The 19679-nt window shown below is 42.1% G+C and overlaps 3 protein-coding genes across 4 annotated transcripts; 1 reads left to right on the forward strand and 2 right to left on the reverse strand.

The window, feature by feature from the left end:
* Positions 1–370: 370 nt before the first annotated feature.
* LOC110976097 (serine/threonine-protein phosphatase CPPED1-like) lies at positions 371–5046 on the reverse strand. The gene is made up of 5 exons (XM_022229087.2): positions 4788–5046; positions 3434–3640; positions 2674–2955; positions 2205–2345; positions 371–2036 (listed from the first exon to the last, which is right to left on the reverse strand). Exons 1-5 carry the CDS (start codon positions 4858–4860, stop codon positions 1843–1845), a joined length of 897 nt encoding a protein of 298 aa, XP_022084779.2. The 5' UTR covers positions 4861–5046; the 3' UTR covers positions 371–1842.
* Positions 5047–6840: 1794 nt separating this feature from the next.
* Positions 6841–9192, forward strand: LOC110976098 (uncharacterized). 2 transcript variants are annotated; one of them, XM_022229089.2, is made up of 4 exons: positions 6841–6994; positions 7247–7311; positions 7617–7757; positions 8370–9192. In XM_022229089.2, exons 2-4 carry the CDS (start codon positions 7300–7302, stop codon positions 8700–8702), a joined length of 486 nt encoding a protein of 161 aa, XP_022084781.2. In that variant the 5' UTR covers positions 6841–6994; positions 7247–7299; the 3' UTR covers positions 8703–9192. The 2 variants fall into 2 exon arrangements, with proteins under 2 accessions (XP_022084781.2, XP_022084782.2); XM_022229090.2 differs by lacking the exon at positions 6841–6994 and having other exon boundaries at positions 7026–7311.
* Positions 9193–9944: 752 nt separating this feature from the next.
* On the reverse strand, positions 9945–18560 carry LOC110976092 (NACHT, LRR and PYD domains-containing protein 14-like). Its single transcript, XM_022229080.2, has 4 exons — positions 18271–18560; positions 15880–16186; positions 12500–15320; positions 9945–12069 (listed from the first exon to the last, which is right to left on the reverse strand). The coding sequence occupies exons 2-4, from the start codon at positions 16178–16180 to the stop codon at positions 11982–11984; spliced, it is 3210 nt and encodes a 1069-aa protein (XP_022084772.2). The 5' UTR covers positions 16181–16186; positions 18271–18560; the 3' UTR covers positions 9945–11981.
* Between the last annotated feature and the right edge of the window lie 1119 nt (positions 18561–19679).

The raw sequence follows: 19679 nt of genomic DNA on the forward strand, positions 1-19679 counted from the left end.
TTGGGTCACAGTGTTTTATTATACTTTTGTCATTCCGGGCCGACTTGGTTGGGGTTAAGTCTTGTTTTTGTTTTTGTTTTTTTTCCTTTTAACTCGTCTTACTTCTTTTATCACTTGTTTTTGCTGTCATTGTCTTGTTGAAGGCCGAATAAATAATAATAATAATAATAATAACATGTTTGTGAACGACATGCAGTAGACAGTGTGCTGTTCAATGGTTTAGGAAGATAAGTCTATCAAATACGAGTGAATTATTATTCAAGAAATAAGGCAGAAAATAGACTACTGTGTATCTAGGTGAGATTTGGAAATTGCCAAATCTGGTAAGTGTCCTCAATACCTGCCAAAAAATCGCTGATCGACAAACCAATACTCTCCACAAATTTATTAAGATAGAAAGAGAAGGTTGGGGTGCCTGTTGAACGTGGACATGAAATGAAACATACTTTTTAAAAATAAGTTCACTGATTCTTACAGAAGTTAATAAATTAGTCGCGGGACATTCCGGTTTGGTGTTAAAAATCCTGGTGCGCCACTGGACCGATTAATGTTATCAACTACGACAAGTTATAATGTCAGATATTTTGTCAAGGCAAAATGGAGGTCAAACGTTTGGATGCATTCTGAGTGAAATCACCGTGCATACCAGGAGAACCAATTAGCCTGTTTGAGGTATCGTCATGGTGGGCACAGTGGGAGGGCACTAACGTGTTCATTCTAACATTTACCAACTTCAAATAGCGTCATCCTTTTGTGTCGGCCATGCTTCAAAAAGGTTTATGGTCTCAGCCTAAATACTTGAGGAATCGAAGGCGAAATCCTTGGGGGAGGAGGACCTAGTTCGGTCAATTGGATAACAAGGACTCATTAAAATGAGGCAGCTAACATCGAAAAGTATTTTATATTATCGAAACAGACTTCAAACGTAGATCATATAAACACACTGTAGACAGAGCAAGGGTAATCCCACACCTATGGATAACAGACAATTCTCAATGTGGGGGCAGAACCGGTGGATTTATACAGATATCAAACGGTAAGCTTAGGGCCAATACATGTATAATTTAATTCCTTGAGATAGAGGGTTTGGATGGCACCAAAATTATGTAACCAAAATAAAATTACTGTAGATAGAATTGTTATATTGCAGAATTCTTACTAAACGATAATACATTGCTTTTTACATTTCATATACCACACTTATTAGCTGATTAAACGAGCAAAAGGTTTAGCAATTTAAGCAAACACTCCTCAGCTCAGTGTAATTCGAACATAGCAAAACCAGCCAAACTTAATGTAGCTTTTCGCTCACACAGAACAGAAATGTATGCACAATACACCTCTCAGAGCTGCAGTTTATTATGGACTTGTATTCTTTTGAAAAGAAATTAATGCATTTTGGGAAGACGTTCGTGGTTCAATGAAAACTTTCTATTATATAGGTCCTACCAGTATTCACCTTTCTGAGTACTGTGTCGCTAGAGTGGAAATCCTCAAACGGAAGTCTTGTGTTTCTCTGTTAACATGAAAACACAATGCATGATTTCTGATGGAATATACGACGGATAGACGTATATGTCATGTAACATCGGCAACATCCCGATTCTGAATTTGTAGTCCCTTTCCTTCCCAACTTTGTTTCTATCAGAGTGACCTCTCTTGCCTCTCGCATTCTGTCAGTCTGCACCTTGATTACTGTGTTACCGCATGAGCCAATTTATATTCTGTTCCTAAATGTCAATAATATTCATCCGAACATCCAATCCTTTAATGTCGCAAAAACCAATTCCTAAAGTACCGTTTTGTGTACTTTTGCCTGCGCCTTTTTGTTGGCTTTTTTCATTAGCATTCAAAGGGTATGTCGTCAACGCTGTAGTACTGATGAGAAATGGAATCCTCTGTGACCTTGACAACGCGCAGGCCAGATTTGTCCTCTCCAGTAGGCATGCCCCATGCTGACGTCACCACTTCCTCCATACCTTTGTAGAGTCCCCCTGCGTTGCGATGGTAGTGACCGCAGAAAATAATACCCACTCCTACATTGACAAAACAATTCAAACTGATTTTAAATGAAGCTTTTGTTACCGTTGATGCTCAACATAAAATAACCGTGTTCCAATTTGCTGTGAGATCAAGATGAAATTAAAACTGCCAACATAAAGAAAAACATACAGTATTAAGTTGTTGACACTTTGAACAATTACCAGCTGTGAGGAATCTCTCCAAAACGGGCAACCTGTGAGTAATGGGTATGTTGAAATATCCATCGTCTTCATCTGGACTTTTGATAAACCATGGAGTGTGCTGGAATATTACGAGGTGTTTACATCCAGATGCCTGGACGTCTGTCACGAGGAGCAAAATTTGTAGAGGTAAGTTTTTTGTATTGTCACAAAAACAAGTGAGAAACGATCTGCAGATTTTTTCAACAAAATAAGTCAGTGTTAATACAAAAATAGGCCATCTGACAACCTTCCCATAAATGAACCAATCAAATGTCTGTGTATCAAAGAAGCATGACGTGATTGAGTACAGTGACAGCGGTTAAGGAGCTCATTTTTTTCTGCTGCGTGGGTAGCCTGACGCAAGTAAGGTTTTTTAGTGTGTGAGTAAACAGCCTTGCTCGTCTGCTTCAAAAGTCCAGATTTAAATCATTCACGACCACCCACATACCCGCTAACTGCTCGTTCAGCCACAAATCCTGTTCATCCCTTGCCTCTTGACATTTACTCGAATCCACATACAGTTGGCTGTTGAGAACAATAAACCGCACCCCTCCCACCCAGAACGCGTAGAAGTCATCACCGAACGTGTCCCGGTACAACTTGATGTCTTCCATGGACGGGGTGTCGCTGAGTTCGTGATTTCCCGGTAAAAGCAGGAGAGGGATTTCGGGATGGAGGTTGTTGAATACTTCCGTAAAGGAAGCCTTCTGCTCGTCTCGACCCGGGCGAGCTGGCAGAAGGGTGAATGGGAAGTTCTTTAGACGGGAAGATGTCTGTCATCACAAGAAACTCCAGAAATAAATATATGTATAAGAAGTTGAGGCTGAACAAACGATTTTATTTTGTTTTGCACCGACAGAGGGCTGCCAGGCACTTGCAGACGCACAGAAGTATCATTAAAAACCTTATTATTGTTCAGTTGCAAATGATGTTGATCCACAAAACGACTGAAATTCTTTGCAGATTTACAGAGGTGATTTTTTCCATATAAAGTCTTTGCGTTGTAGCCATTATGCATGCATTTGTTTTGTTCCACAGGCAAACCTCCCTTTTGCATACGATGTAGAACAAAATGCACTGGCCTGCAACATGGCAGCCATGCAAACCCGCTTTAGGTATTTGTGGACGCTTTCCTATAATAGTGGCGAATGGGGACTGAGGCCGCACCCCCAACAGACATAACTCACACAACCCACAAGACATCGTACCTGGCATTGCATCGAGCATATCTCCAAGGATGACAACGAATCGTGGGCGTGGCTTCATCTTATTAATCTTGTCGACGCCCCTTCGAGTCAGCTCCACCTCTTCCTTCCAGTCCAGCGCACCTGGTTTATTCCAGCGAGCGATCAGACCATACTGGGGGTCGGCCGAGGCGATAAACGTGAATGGTCCCTGCCACGTGCCCTCGTGCTCTGATGGGATTTGAACAGAGGTACACATTATTTATTTTAACCCTGCAACTGAGGGTCGTGGGAGAAGCCAGCCCTTGATATTTTCTTCGATATCGTCGCTTTCAAACCCTCACACTGACAAACTTCGAATAATTTATCCAACTGAAGAGCAAGTTACTATAAGGAGACAGGTTTTTAATAGGCCTACGTAAATTTATGCTAATTAAAAAGTACAATGCATAGGCCTACCTGAACTTTGTGTATATAACCCTCTGCCAATTAATCCTATTCACAAGTCGGCCACATTGAATTGAAAGCGAGGTTAACTTTTATTTCGGCAATTAGAAATAGAAAATGAAAGCACTGGAGTAAAACTGCGTTACAACTCAGTGTCATTTATGTTTAATAGTTTAAAATGTGGGATTTATTATAATTATCTTAATGTTTTCAGCCACATTTGCAAATATGAAAGTTATACAGTTAACCCAAAATAGTCCCTTTTAACAGACTAAATTGAATAGGATAGATTCGGGAAACGTGACCAGAAATGGTTTCCTTGTGAATAAGGTTTATTGATAGTATTAAGCCGTGGCCCAGGGTTGCTCTTCTGGGGAGGACTAGTTTACATCTTAACCATCTTCAACCATGGGATTTACATTCTTACTGGTGAAAGAATAAATCAAATGAACCGTCCGTCAGTCCCGTGACAGGCCCCTATGCTAATAGGTCGGTGTGTTCCTCTACCCAATCAGTTCCTGGTGTCAGTGAGCGTCAGTCCTACTTTGAACTTGAAGATCTGGATCTTTTACTACAAAAAAATATGTTCGAGTCAACAGTTCCTCTCCACTGCTGTTTGTGAGAGGGGGTATTCGGAACACCGCTTTATTACAAACCAAATATGATGCGTCATGTTCCCACAGCAGAATGTTCTAGAGTTCAAGGGTTATCGGGAATCTGGATTAACTCGGAGTAGGGGGGGGGAATATTTACATGATGGCACATTATACGCTTTCCAATATAAAGCTATATTCTGTGTCAAGTGTCGGCGTGAGACTCCATCAAGTGACACCGTATAAGGGTAGTATGCTTCGGACAGAGATACTGTTCTACCATGTCTATCGTAAAGCAAAATAAAATTTCGGCTGCATTCACGCATTACATAGATTACCTCGGTCAAAGCCTTCATACTGACGGCTTTTAGCACGAATTCTCAGCTGATCTGCGCCACTGTTCCCTGCCATTCTCAACTGTCCAATAGCTTCTCCTTTATTTGGTGAAGTTCAGTCAGTGACTAAGCCTCCATTTTGTCGATAGCAAGCTAGCTTGTACATGAGTACGAACGCACAGTAGTGCAGACTAGACACATGTACATGAGTAGACTGTACATTCATGCATGGAGGTACTCCATGATTCATGTAACGATGCCCCTAAAAACAGACTAGCTACCAGTCCCTCCGCAAGTACCTCAGCACAACCGTGAATTTAAAGCCTTGAATTTATGCAGGCTTCCATTCATGTGAGAGTTGTGAAAGTGTGTAAGTTGATAGTTCTGTAATAGCGGCTCATGATGTTGGGTCAAGTTGTCTGAGATACGCAAGAACAAATTTCCTTTACATTAGGCATGTCTAGACTCTGTATGTTGGCGTCTTCTCTTTATCACACTGCGTTGTATGTTTGCCTAAAAACTGCTGAAAAATATTTTTTGTTAAATATACTTCACAAAGTGATAAAAATCTGGCGCAAAGCGTGGAATCTCTTTCTCTTTAAAATACCTCTCCCTATGCAGGCCTGTGTCGAATAAGCCATTTGCGAGTTAAATTTTGATAAAATCTGGTACACTGAGTTCTTTAAATTCAAGTGAACTTAAATAACTTGAATTCTCCATACTAAAACCACTATTGCTATACCCGGGATTCGGGGCAAGCTTTTGCTTAGTTACATAAGAGACGCCTTACAACAATACACTGTTCTCAGTGGATAGGAACGGCACAAAGGAACCAGTCCATTCCAGAGATGGTGGTCGCTATGCGAAAGCTTGCCCCGAATCACGAGGTATAGCAACAGTTTCTTTAGTCTGGGGAATTCAAATTGTTACGTTTCTATGCAATCAGATAACACAGTGTACCAGATTTTATTCAAATTTAACTCGCAAGTGGCTTATTGGCCGTAAGACTTTCAGTTCGGTCTATTTTATACATGAAAAATGTTAAATATAAATTCTGTAGTATTGTACTGAAACAAATCCGCCTCAAATGAGTCAACATCCTAGGTGCGTTACCTCGTTTCTATTTTCCGCAAATGCTTGAGATAGCTGAATATATAATACTCCACCGAGTCCACTGGAAATGGCTTGCTGGCAGCTACGTTGACCTAAAGCTCAAATCACTAAATAAAGAGGGTGCCTGGCGTTTCGATAGCAGAATCTTTCTCTGCAGCAAAGATTGAGAGAGAATCTGAAAGGGCCAAAAGCATTGGGCCCTCTTATTTTTCCGATGACCAAAATACTCATATATATGCACATGCACAGTTTTCAAGTTGTACGTGTACTTATAATTAAGCCAATAGTGCGGAACGTTGAACAACGGGGCAGAGTATTAACTTTATTGACACACGACCGGTTCAAATCGATGACACCAGAGGTCTACTGGCACAACAGGGGTGTATTCGACACCCCGTTCTCGTGTTAGACGAATACGAGAACGGGGGGTTCGAACGGGGAGAATCAACATCGTTCACGAACAAGATTCTCACTCCACACTTTCTGGGAAATGCATGGATGAAGAATACCAAGAACAAAGATGGCGGATATAGGCACATACCGTAACTTAATGTTGGTTTTGTTACTCACAATAAGGAAAATATAACCCAGGGAAAATACTCATGGCTATCGGAGAGAATTTACTCTGACCATTTTATATGGATATTTACGGATTTATTTAATGTATATGGTAAATGTCATGCCATCGTTTCATTTAGTGCACTTCAGCGTTCGTAATCAACGACCCAAGAACAATGTTCATGAGTCCCGGGAGACTGGGGTTTCGAATACACCCCTTGAATTCAAGTCTAGTTTCCAGCATGACGCCTATGTCTGCCTTCGTTTGTGAACCAATAGTAAACAGTGCTACGTGTGAGGCCGTGACCTTCAAAGATTGAGTTTTGATTGAAGGTCGTAGGTAACCGGCTCTGGTAGTGTTGCAGTTGCACTATGAGAAACCCATTCAAAGTTTTGTATGTGATCACTAAAGACCCTTATGTACATGTGCGGTGCTTTCAGTATCATTGCAATGCGCAAGCCGAGGCGACAATATTAACGCGCAATGTGCACTTGCTCTTGGCTCACTGACGGGTGCCCGGCCATGTTCACAACGAGAAGTAGGTCCTGTCTTGCATGAAGTTGATTTTGCTGTGGAGGTGTTTCTTTAGGAACTAATGTTATACGGACCCTACTTTCATTGATGAACTAACAACAATGTCAATATTAAGCATTTGAGAAGACATGAATGTGTTTTCTGAACGGCGGATGACCATAGGTGTTACAACCTGTGTGAATCGCCTATACACTTCTTTCAGTGTCATCCATACTGAAAGTCACAACAGTCTTTGCAAACTTTGTTCTAATTTCAGTGCTCCTAGGAGTTGTGTCCTAACTTGATGGTGCTGAGGTGGTGCGTTGAGACATGGGAGACCAGGTGGGTGTTTTGATGTAATCTACTCATGCGTAATCATAGACATTATCGTAATAATTGCGGACCCCCCGTCCACGAACCACAATGTGCGGCACCATTAGTGGACTATGATACTGAGCACAGTGCACATGTAGTGTATGCCCATAAAGATTTATAAAATTCACTTTCTTATACGCTCCTGAAATTCTGTCAGGGTATATAGCCCTACTTGGAATTCTTACGAATAGAAGAATTATAATGTTGTTTTTAACGTCTAGTATGGATTCTTTGGAAATTCATTCCATGCATTCTTTTTTCAATCTTACCAGCCAATGAGCACCGGCGCAGACTCAGCCACAATGAGCACCGGCGCAGACTCAGCCACAATGAGCACCGGCGCAGACTCAGCCACAATGAGCACCGGCGCAGACTCAGCCACAATGAGCACCGGCGCAGACTCAGCCACTGAGGTAGGAAAAGCCTATTTCATCTTTCAAATTAAGGCTAATTAAACACTGTCTTCGTGCTATTTACAGGATCACGCAAAAAATCCCCTCTCAAATAATTACTTTTTGTCTAACGGGATTCGCAAACAAGTATTTCGCAGTTTTAAAATACTACGTGAAGTGTGAGATTATTTCTCAGTTGATAATGTTCAGATCTGATCTCTTATTATGGTCTTCTATACACTAGAAGGGGGAGGAAAACTTTCGGGCAGATCATCATCTCCAATTTCCTTATGTTCCCCCACCCCTCATAGCGTTCCCTATTCTCACCTTGCTACCCCCCTCTCCCTAATCCCTTCTTCCTACCCTCCTATTCCTATTCATCCTCGATGATAATAATAATAAAGATTTACAGAGCGCACAGATCCACCAAGGTGCTCAAGGCGCTAAGCCATCAGTGATGCTCGAAATGATATGGAATATCCAGAACATGGAGAAATAAATGTTTAGATTGTCAATTCTTGGATTTATGCCACCATTTGGCATCCCACAATATACACTGAGATAAAAGTTTAATTACTTTATGGTAAAAGATGTCAATGCTAGTCGTACCATAGTTGTTCTATGTTCGTACAGAGTCAAGTAAATGAACGAAGCGAGCAGAAGGCGTCAAGAGGAAGTGGCAGACGGGATGACGACGACGCCCTCTGGCAGCTGGCTGGAGAGCTTGGAGCGAGCTGGAAGCCGATTGGCCGGAACCTCGGTTTCAAGGAGCCAAGGCTTGAGAACCTGGAAATGGATCATTCCTTTGATGCTCACGAGAGGGCATACCAAATGCTACTAAAATGGAAGAATAAAACTCCCCCGCCTGCCCGAGGCGACAAACTACGCAGTGCCGTCGAGATGGCAGGACGACTGGATATTATGCCACTCGTGGAGAAAACTCTTAAATTCCTTAAGAAAGACTGAAATATCAGGTCTATTAGATATCAGACTGGCTTCCTGGATGACTGTGATTTACTGGTTAAAAGAGCAGGGGGGTAATAACTAACCGAGAAAAAAAAGATTGTTTGTTATCCTATATGTATCACCAAAATATCAGGTTTCTAGTGTATAAGATGTGTTGGCTTCAAAAGTGGGAAGACCCTTTCTTTATTCGCCACTAAGTTAGGTAAATTAAGGCAAGTTTGGAAAGGAGGAGTAACTAGGGCACCTGTTTTTTTATGTAATTAAACACAGTAACTTATGCAAATTTTTCAGTAAAGGGGTTAAAAAGAAAATAAGCACCCCAGCCCGTATTTTGCACATGATGCACCACACTCTAACAGATCGGACATCCTCTCAAATTTAACTTCCAATCCCTCGACATATACTGTAAACGTCAGCGGATAGTTTGGAAAGTTCTCAGATAAAAATGTTTTTTACAATGTGGTGTTGAATAAATTTTGTAACCAGTAAAGACCAGGATATCATACCCTTTTTAATAGTGAGTCAAGCTCGAAGCAAGCACAACTCTCGTCTTGCCTTACCACGACAGGTGCCTCATTAAGTTCAGTCCAACGAACGGTGCGCCCATCAACTGTCTCTGTTTATTGCACATTTGGCGAAGCAGCGTATCCAGCTTTAAGTGTCCGGGGGTTGCAAATGCGGCTTAGGGCTCGTTAAACATGATGTTGTGGAGGAAAAATCAAATGCCTTACGATCCCGACGCGACATCCTTGCTTTCATTTGCTGGTGTTAATTTATAGGGTTTTGGTGCTAATTTTTGATAAATTAATATACCAAATGCTTTCTTTCCTACTCGCCTATAAAAAATTCTTAAAAAAATATTTTAAAACAAAAACAAAATCCGACCAATTAAACTCCATCAGGAGGACAAGTTGCCCCATTCCCCACCTGGTTTATTTCGGCGAACCGATGGGCCTTCGACAGCAGTCAAACATGAGTTAGATTTCCCCGCAATCTTTATAAAATTCATTGCGGCCGAAAGTGTTGAGCAGTTTCTCGCTGGGCGCGTTAAGTCGACACTATTTGACCAATGTAGTTGTGTCTGAGACCAACTGTGACGGAAATTTGTCACTTGGGTCAGGTAAAGTAGTCAGTTTGTGTTGATAAAATGTTGTGTGGAAAGTTTCCAAAGTATTCGTAATTATTCCTGTCCTAAATATACAACTAATTGAAAGCGAAATAAATAAGAGAACTTGAGAGAACTTCTAGTCATGTGGTGGCAAAGAGTAATGTTTTAATCTTACACCAACTTCAAACAAAAATAGATTTGCGTTTTAGCTACAAACGCGTGAGTGATCGGGTGCAATTTTTGTTAATGTTAACTTTCCATTTCGAGGTTTTAGACGTCATGATGACACCCCAAACATTTCAGGGGCAAGCTGTGATTCATCTAATAATCGCTTGGTAGATGTATACATACCTGGGGATAATGTACATGTACTTGAAACGAGGTGTAGAATTGAAGGCATAAGATCACGTGCTTTATTGTTACCTTTGAATATTCGTTAAATTCTTGTAAAAGATCGGTTCCGACATTCAATAGAATATAGTTGCCTAGAGACATCACAACTTCAATGTACTTGCAAAATAAACACTTTTCCAATCTAACGATGTCACGATGATGCCATCGGGTGAAGTAGAGTATATTTTTTTCTGAAATCACTTGTTTCCTATACACCTAGCCAAAGGGACGTATAAGAAGCCCTCCAGTATGTTGCAGACACATAGAAAAGCTCTTCTTCTCAAGAAAATATTCACAACAAAAATTACAATGGTGTATACACTAAATCGTTAACAATAGTTTTATTCTTAAACGAATTTGAGATCAAGTGAAAGGATACATCCTCAATAAAAAAAAACACTATAATCTCCAATAGGCTGTCCTATTGTTAATACAGTCGGCCTACCAATGATGATAAGAAAATTCGCCAAACTTGAGACTTTTGGAAAGGGTTGAAAAAATTTGAAGATGTTCGCATTAGGCGGGCATGGAAGGGCGTCCACAGCGATGAAGCATGCGGGAACTCACTTTCAGAGGGCGAATTTAGCGATCTCATTGTGTTGGTTTAAAGGAACAGATAAATTGCAGTCGGATGTCACCAAAAGAAACAATTCGTTTTGTATATGCTCATGCTTGGCGTTGTGTCTGCACGCTGCAGTAAAAGGGGACCAGATACACGACTAGTTAAATTTTTGCCAACAGTGTGAAGTTCGAGTATCATGCTTCCGCTCCGTGCTGTGCAGTAAATTAGGTCACAACATAACACACTGCGTGTACATGTGTAGGCCTACATATGTGTACATGTGTACACCTGTACATACATGTATATGCAGCCTTTGCAAAATCAGAAGACCACTATTTTTGTCAATACTTGTCCATCAACCGTATTAACAAAGATAAAAAAGGTAAAACTTTGGTCATGCAAAAAGATCTTTATGTTAGTTGGTAATTTTGGTGATTTCATGATAACATCATCAAAATGTTATATTTGATTTGCGTAGTATAGACAAGGTCCAATCAACGCAAAGTTCGATGGGTCGTAGGACCTCAATCACTGATTGTGTTTGTATAGCATGTGTTCTTGTTGACATGGTAATGAATTTGCTTTCAAAACAGTTCGAACATGTTCTTCAAGAAAGCTGAATGTACAATCAAAGAGCATGTTCAGACGTTGCAATGACGTTATCGTGATTTTTGCCGATGTTTAAACCTTCAAAACCTCATGGCTTTACACACGTTTTGGGACCAAAACCTTGGCAATATCCCAAATTGGTATAATCATCAAACCAGGCCAAATGCTTTTAACAATGTGCTCCATGATTAATGAGGTGACAATTACGTCATTCTGAAATTGAAAAGCTTTTAAATTCGCTTACAAATTCCATTAGCTTTATAAACACTTTTCTAACTTGTATTCTTTGTAACTAGTGCGCTTCTTTTTCAAAAGCTGAAAATCTGCAAAAGAATGTAAAGCAGGCTATTTTGATGTGGTTTTTTTTTTACCAAACTCGATCTGTATCTGTCAGTATCGTCCTGCTTGGTTTGTATGTCTACAATAATAACGGTGGTAGGTAGCAAGTTGCAAATTAAGACCAGCTGCTGCATGCGATGTATATGCATTGCTTTGTTCCTTCTATGATCTGCAATATTTCTTCAAACTGACCAGAATGGACAAAAGGGTGACTAGTGGTAGACAAGTACAAGCTCTGTCTATCATTTGTGGTATTCCCTTGAAGCGGTCACACCCACAATTGTAGAAATTTAGCTTCTGCTTCCTTGCATTCTGTCTCGACATCAGGTCCCGATGGCAAATAAGGGCGAGAGAACCTTCAAGGAAAAATTAAATTAAACAATCATTAGAAATGATGTCACCAATTTTCCAAGTGAAACCATATTGTTTGAAAAAGGCATTCACTTGGCAATCTTGGCAATTTATTTCAGTTGTAGGGTTGGCAAGGTTAAAGTTTTGACAAGGGTGAATTTTTTTTCTAGTCAGAGTGAAATTTAAGCAACTTGGTTTTGACGCGAGGTTGTGCCACCTGAATTGGCGAGGTGGGAACTGGGCTTATCTCTGGCCCACTGGACCATTTCGGCAACGTTCGTGCCAGGTTACGAGGGAAAGTTTATTACCACGATTCAAATGTTTGCACCTGAGTGCCATTCCATTAAAGTAAAAATCACATTATACTAACAAAAGGAATGACGCCCTTCGAGTATGACTGACTAATGATGCTGAAAATGTAATTAAGCAACCCACCTGAACGTCTTAAGAGAAGTGTGTTTCTGACAGCAGTTAAGCATCTTGATGAAGTCCTTTGGAAACATCTTCGTGTAGAGGAAGCTCAGGAATTTCAGGTGTTGCAGCTTGTGCATTTCAGTCGTGAATGCCCCCACGGTCTGCTCAGTGCACGGTGAGCCTTCTTGGGAGGTGGATGATGGGATTCCCGATATTCTCAGATCAACCAACTGAGGTAAGCTTGATAGCGCCGAGGCAAAGTACTGAATCACTTTGTCTGGGATTGGAGAATGTACAAGGTCAAGGTGCGTCAATCCATCAGACACGCCAATCGATGTCTGCAAGTTCTGAAGTCCAACTTCGCTGACCTCGTAGAGTGAAAGTCTTAGTTCCTTCCAAGTTTTTCTCATATTGTCACAAATGGACTGAATAACCTGATCGTTGGTGTTCTCATTCCGTCGCAAATCTAGTTTCCGAAGGCAAGGGTACCCGTCAAGCTTCTGCGTGAATTCTACCATTGCTTTGGACGCCATATTTGATTTGTCCAAGATGATATTTTCCAAATTAAGCATCGGAGGAAGGTTTTTCACGAAACCTTCCCCCAGCTCGTTTCCCGCCATCTTCAAGTATTTCAGATTTGGTGTGGCAGTCAGGGCGGTTGCCAGCTGAGCTGATTGGTCGCATGTGAGGTCATTCAAACTCAGAGTCAGTCGTGTCATCTGGGCAAATACATCATTTTGTATCATCTTGAACAGGACATCCCAGTCTTTGCGGTCTGCGCGCACTCCATTTAAGACTAGCTCGTCCAATGAAGACTCCTCTAAGCCAGAGAGGACAAGGCCTAGGCTAAAATCCTGCATTTCCTGCTGGCTCATTTCTTGCCAAATGGGCGCCACTGCCGAAAACGTCAGGTCGTCGCGACTGTCAAGATAACTTGGTATTTTCCGTTCACTTGTTTCTAATTTCTTCCGGACACTGACTAGGTCACGCTGACTCACACTCTTTCTCATGAACTCGCTGATTGCCTCCTCCGTTCCAGGATAACAGTTGAGGAATTCTCTGAACTGTGTGCTGGAATCTAGCTTGATGCAGATCAGCTGCAGACTCCTCACAGATAAGACACATCTGTCTTCAGGCTCTCGACATAACTTGCACTGAAAGGCGTGCGCAAAGAGGTACCCTAGAGCTTTAGCCACATAACTCGACATCTCAACCAAACGAACGCAACCGCTTACACCAAAGAGGGAGTTAAACAGATGGTTGAACTGACCTTCACTCTTACTCTCGAAGTTCAGCTGGAGACATGTTTCGAGCAGACGTTGTGTTTTCTGGCAGAACTTGAAATTAAGTTGCCCACTCAAGTATAGTGAGATGTTTTTGCCTTGTGTTTCTTTGAGTAAGTTTATCACGTGCGAAACAATCCGGCCAGAAGCCTCCATGCTTGCAGCACAGGCGAAGACCAAAATGTTAGTGAAGTCCAAGACTCGCTGATCGTTGTCAACCTTTTGAAGGTAGTTTGTGAAAGAGTCTTCGTCACCAGTCTCCAGTAAATGTGCCAGATACTTCCCGGCGCACTTTTCCTGAATGCTCTTCAGGATGAAGGAAATGTCTCCCCTGCGTGACTCTGTCCGTCCTTCCAGCTGGAGTTCTTCAAGCGTCTGAGGTCGAATTCTCGAATCTGCGTCCCTTGTAAGCAAACCTATTAGCAAGCCTTGCTCGATGACATTTTTCTTGTCGGAACAACAGGTAAAGTCCTCTTCACAGAAGTGCAACTCCTCTGAGACACCGCCAAGAAATCCTTTGAGGGCGACCTTTCCCAGCTCAAGAACTAATTCGTCTGGACCTGAAAAGCCCACGTCTCTGCTGGTTTTCAGTTTTGCATGGTCAAACATGCATTCGATCAGTCTGTCGAACAATTTGCTGATAGTATTCAAGTATTTGAAATCCTGTCCATCTGTCCATTTGGTCAGCTGACAGAAGGCTGTCAGCATTAGTGGAATGCATGCCAGGCCTTCTTTCAAATGATTTTCTTCGAGGTACGCCAGCAACTTATTCCCCAACGGTGTGTTCTCTTTCTTAAAAACTTTGTGGACATAGTCATCGATGTCTGTGGCTGTGAAACCTGTTATCTCCAGGTGACGGTAGCTCTCATAGTCGTCCTTGAAATCATCCACACGCCCTGGCCGAGTGGTAACAACAACACGACATTCAGTCAGCCATTCACCTCGGAGCATCTTCACAATGTTACCACAATCTGCTTGGTCAAGACCTTTTCCCTTGAACTCGTCGTATCCATCCAGGAGGATGACCACTTCTTCGGGGTGGTCTTCACAGTACTGCTCAACTGCAGCTGGGGTGATGCGACGCTCACTTGGAAGCATGTGATCTCGCACTGCCTGACCAAGATTGCTGTGTTGATCCAGCTTGCGCATGGGCAGAAAGAGTACGACGTCGTAGTTGTGTAGCAACGCCTCAGGCTTGCCCATGGCCCAGTCGTAGGCGTACTTGGTCAACAAAGTTGTTTTCCCACTGCCAGTCCGGCCCCGCATGAGAATACGCGCGCCACAGAAATCGATAAGACCTTCGTCCTCTCTAATCATGTCTGTGAAAATAGCGTTGTACGACTGAAGGAGCAGTTTAATGGGGAAATACGCATCCATGATGCTGATGAGGAGTTGGACATTGGCGAAAACCTGGTCAACATTAATGCATTCGGTGGTAATCCATGGTACAAGAGGAAGCTTGCTCATCTTCAAACGGACAAAGTTCTTCAGTTTCTTGATAAAATACTGCTTATTGAGTTCTGCACTCCCACTGACACCTCCGGGAGATGGACCAGAGCCTGTAAATGAACACAAAATGGACAGAAAGAATTAATAAATGATGCGCCATATTGGAACAAAGTTCTTCAGTTTTCTTGAGAAACTCTCCTTCTCCAGTTCTGCATCATGAGCTGCAAACAAATGACAAGAAGTTTGATATAAAAGCCAATGTTGGTTCCAAGGCCCATCAAGCTTGGCTCAAAAGCAAACGAAAACGTGAATTTGTGACTTCAGATCAAACATTCCCGGTGCGAATTTGCCACAATTTATTTATCACTTTTAACTCGAGCCAATTTAGCTGAAGATAATGCTTTTGACGTCAAGTTCGCTTCCTTTCGCGTTTGCCTGAAGATTAATCTGGCGTCTAGGTAGACAATTACAGTTATAATTGCAGGAGATCAATTGGTTCAGTGTTCTCTTCACACCCCATTGAATACATGTAAATCACAAGGTGTTGCTTGGTGCAAATGTTCACCATTGGCAAAGGGAACTCAAGCTATTCTAGCCACAACGCTAAAGCTTGTTTAATACTTCAGCACTCCAAGTCTCTGATGTAGATATTTTTTCCATGTCACGTACGTGTAACGTTTACAATCAAAGGTATCAGATCGAGCCTTTCTTGCTTTTGAACAGCCCTACACAGTTGCTCGTTGCACGCAGTCTGGTCTGTGGTGTTCTTCCATCTCAGCAGCATTTGGTACGCCCTCTCGTGAGCACTGGTAGGATAATCCAGGATCAGATTCTCAATCTTCGCCTCGCTGTAGCCCAAGGACCGAGCAATAGGTTTCCAGCTATTTCCAAGTTCACCCGCCAGCTTCCACAGGGCCTCGAAATGGCTTCCTTCAGTCGGAGTCTGATGTTGCCCGTCATGCTCAGCCATTTCTTTCTAAACAAATGGCGATATACGGACAGTAAATTTTGGTTAATTTATTGGCTATGCTTTGAGACGAGCCCGAGCAAGTCTAAAAGAATGGAGAACAAAAAGAAGCTCGGTCCAAATAAAGGAAATGCCGATCAAGAGAGTCTATAGTTTTAAAAGATCCTAAAGTTCATCTCTCTAAATCAACAATTAAGGGAAACCATCATGCATTGTGTACAAAATTCACTTTGTCTTCAGTATAGTCCGTATTACGCGACAGAAAACAATTTTGACCAATGAGAGAATGTGCAAATTGTCGCAAAACAAATCGATCCCAGACGTCAGCACTTGTCCTTGGTGACCTTTTTCCGCAAAGAAAGGACACGCTTTTGCTATATTTACAGGAGGAATTGCCAAAGAACTGTTTCGAGAATGGAATTCAGGGGGATTTTTATGTTACACCTTTAATAATCGCGCCAGTAGACTAATGGTCAGTGAGGAAAAGAAATTCTTGTTTCTTTAAATTAAAATTTAAACAAATTGGCTGGTAAACATGGGAAAAGTAATCCGCTGCTTAAGCCTCGAAAAAGTAAAATTAACCATCAGTATATGGAATAGTTGTTGTCAATGCCCCCAACAGCTTGGCACAAAAATCTACGCTCAGGGCGGACCCTGGGCTACCAAAGGTCCGCCTACGCGCCGCTACCCCCCCTCGTCCCTTTGTTTCAAATACATGTAATATGAGACAGGTCGATTTGTCGGTCTATTTCATGCCCCTTCCTTCAAAAAACGCGCAAAAAACCCTAAAATGTAACCTCACCCATGAGAAAAGCCATGCTGGGCCATTGAACATACCCGATGATTCCGCTCAGAAAATGGTTTTCGCGGCACCCGACTCAGAACCTCACACAAACTTGTGTAACGGTAGATTGAAGCAACGGGAATCCAGTCACGGTGAATGTTGTCATTCCGACAAAAGGGTACCAAAAAGTGAAATTTGACTTTACAATCTGCGGTTTCCCGTGTACACCGTAGCGCATTTTGCAAGTATGGGAGGTAACAATGTTATTCCCGTTACCAGACCTGAAGGATCTGTCTACATGTATCCCCCTTTGATTTCATTACGAGTCATCGGGGATCTTCACGTCTTGAAAACAGACTAAAGCAAATCGACAAAAAGGGCCTGACTTTACCTACGATCACGTAGGCCTATAGCAAGAACAATCTCAAAAGTAAACGACATGTGTTCTGTCTCAGGCATACCACGTACCCAGCACCTGGACAGAAAAAATGAGAAATAAATCGCGTCGGCACACTGTTTATTAAAGCCACATTTGTCCTTTTTGGCCGTCCTCAATTGGGAAAATGCATTGAGTTTGCGCAAAATACGACGAATTTAAAAACCGGATTTCTCCCCTTAGTACCCTTTTGTCACAATGACAACAACAACCAGTGAATTTTCCGTCGTTCAAACTTTGCATATGTGAATTTTTATCTAGTTCCAAGATGGTTGACACGAGATGACAGAAAAAACGGGTGCGTTTCATGGTCGTACAAGAAAACAAATCCTAATGCCCCCCCTCACCTCCCCTTCGAAAATTATGTTCTGGATCCGTCTTGGTTCTCACTGAAGCGTCGGCAGTGCATTACAATAATTCGACATTTTTTCTGTGCAAAGTTGAACCTAGGCCACGGCTCATTGCTCTTCTGCGTTAGACGATGACCGGGACTTCCCCACCCTGCGTTGTTATTGCAACAGCGTTGCTATGCTGCTCCAAGCTGTGTTAACTTGGCCGTTTCGAAACGTGTGTAATATCTGCCAAGTACGGATGGGGAAGTTCAACGTGACGTAATAATGCAGTCGGGATGATTGCCTGCAGTTCTACATGTTGCATGTTGGGTTAAAAGATACCTGTGCATTTTGGCCTGAAATTTAAGTGGTTCATTCTGACTTGTGTAACCCCCGTGCATTCAGAAATATCCGTTAGGGAAATCCCTGGATGTCACATGCTTTTCAGAATTAGTAATTAATGTGTACTTTTGTTACAAAAGGTTGTCACTACAAGACTTACAGACAGCGTTTACAGCTCTTGTTACCTGAACCCACTCACCTTCTTTCATGCATACATTGGCTCATGGGATCAGTGTTTTAACAGGCAGTGACGTTTCAGCCCCTCGTGGAAAATCCCTCATTGTACAACCTGGAATGTCTGCATTGTGAAGGGACGAGGGGTTGATTATTCTCCCGTCAGTATTTCAACGTTTACAGAACTGTGTACATGTGACGTGGTGTGACGAGAGAATCGTTTCAGTTCCAGCAGAAATACAGGACCGACTCACGACATGAAAATATGTAACGTGTGACTTTTCTGTTCATCGGTAAAACCATCACTTCATCGTGTGTCTCCTGCATTCACCGTCGGTACAGAGGTAGGCTCTCCACCCAGAATCTGCTTTCCTCTCAAAGACCACGAGAGCATATCCGGACCAAAAGAAAATGACATCGCAACAGCTTGTTCCATAGTTGCATAATGTTCTAGTTCATGCGATACAGGTGTTGATTCAAGGGAGTATACGTAGTCATGTGTCATCAAGGTCCGTGGTGTCACGGAGGTCCACGGTATGGGGACTTGTTTACGTTGCTACGTACGTACTACCAATGAACGAAAGAAAAGACTACGGAGCACCGAGTGTGCCAGGTGAGTTCGGGAATTTTTTTATCTATAAGCATCATACCCCACACTTTAAACGTGACTTGAGCAGTCCTCAATTTCTGCAGCATGGGTGAGGGCGTCTTAAACAGCTCGATGCTGTTGGCATCAGTTGGAGATGAGGCTAAGAGCAATTCACGAGAACAAGCAAAGGCCTTTCCCAACTTCCAGTCACTGTATCTTTCGTGACTTTTATTTTAAAAAAGGAATTAAAAATAAAGAGTTATGGAAGGAATAAAAAACTAAAGAGTCAAGGAACTCACGATGGTACCATCATGCCTTGAGGTAAACATTCGTTTTGTCAATGGTACCGCTTAGGCTACGATGAATGCGTCAGCTTCCTGAGGTAACCAGATAATTAATGTCACAATCTCCGACTCGGATGGCAACTCAAGTGCTCTGTAGGTACATATCATTGTTGTTGCCATACAATGCCTCTGAGGTGCATGGATGAATCAATAACACAAAATGAAAACAAGTGCAAAGGTCACAATGCCAGGTATAAACTCAGCAGCAATGCAACAGCAACGATAAAGCTAGTACTAAACCTGAAATCGCTGTTAATAATAACACGTGCAGGCTAGTGTTTGGCCCACACAGCGTACGCCGACCAAACAAGAAAATTTTGCTTTTGCGCGCCTTTCAATTCCTTGCCCATAGACACTTATTGGGCCCGTGATTTGAAGGTCTGTGAATGAAGGACAAGGGTGGAAGTTGTGAACTTATAAATATTCTGTTTTGCAACAGATTGAAGTCATTTTAAACTCCCTATCGACGGACTTGGGACTACTTTCAGGGGGTTGTCAATT

The sequence above is a fragment of the Acanthaster planci genome, linkage group LG07 (assembly GCF_054643075.1).
Source record: "Acanthaster planci isolate LZ-2023a linkage group LG07, COTS_SCS, whole genome shotgun sequence".
NCBI classification, from domain to species: Eukaryota; Metazoa; Echinodermata; class Asteroidea; order Valvatida; family Acanthasteridae; genus Acanthaster; species Acanthaster planci.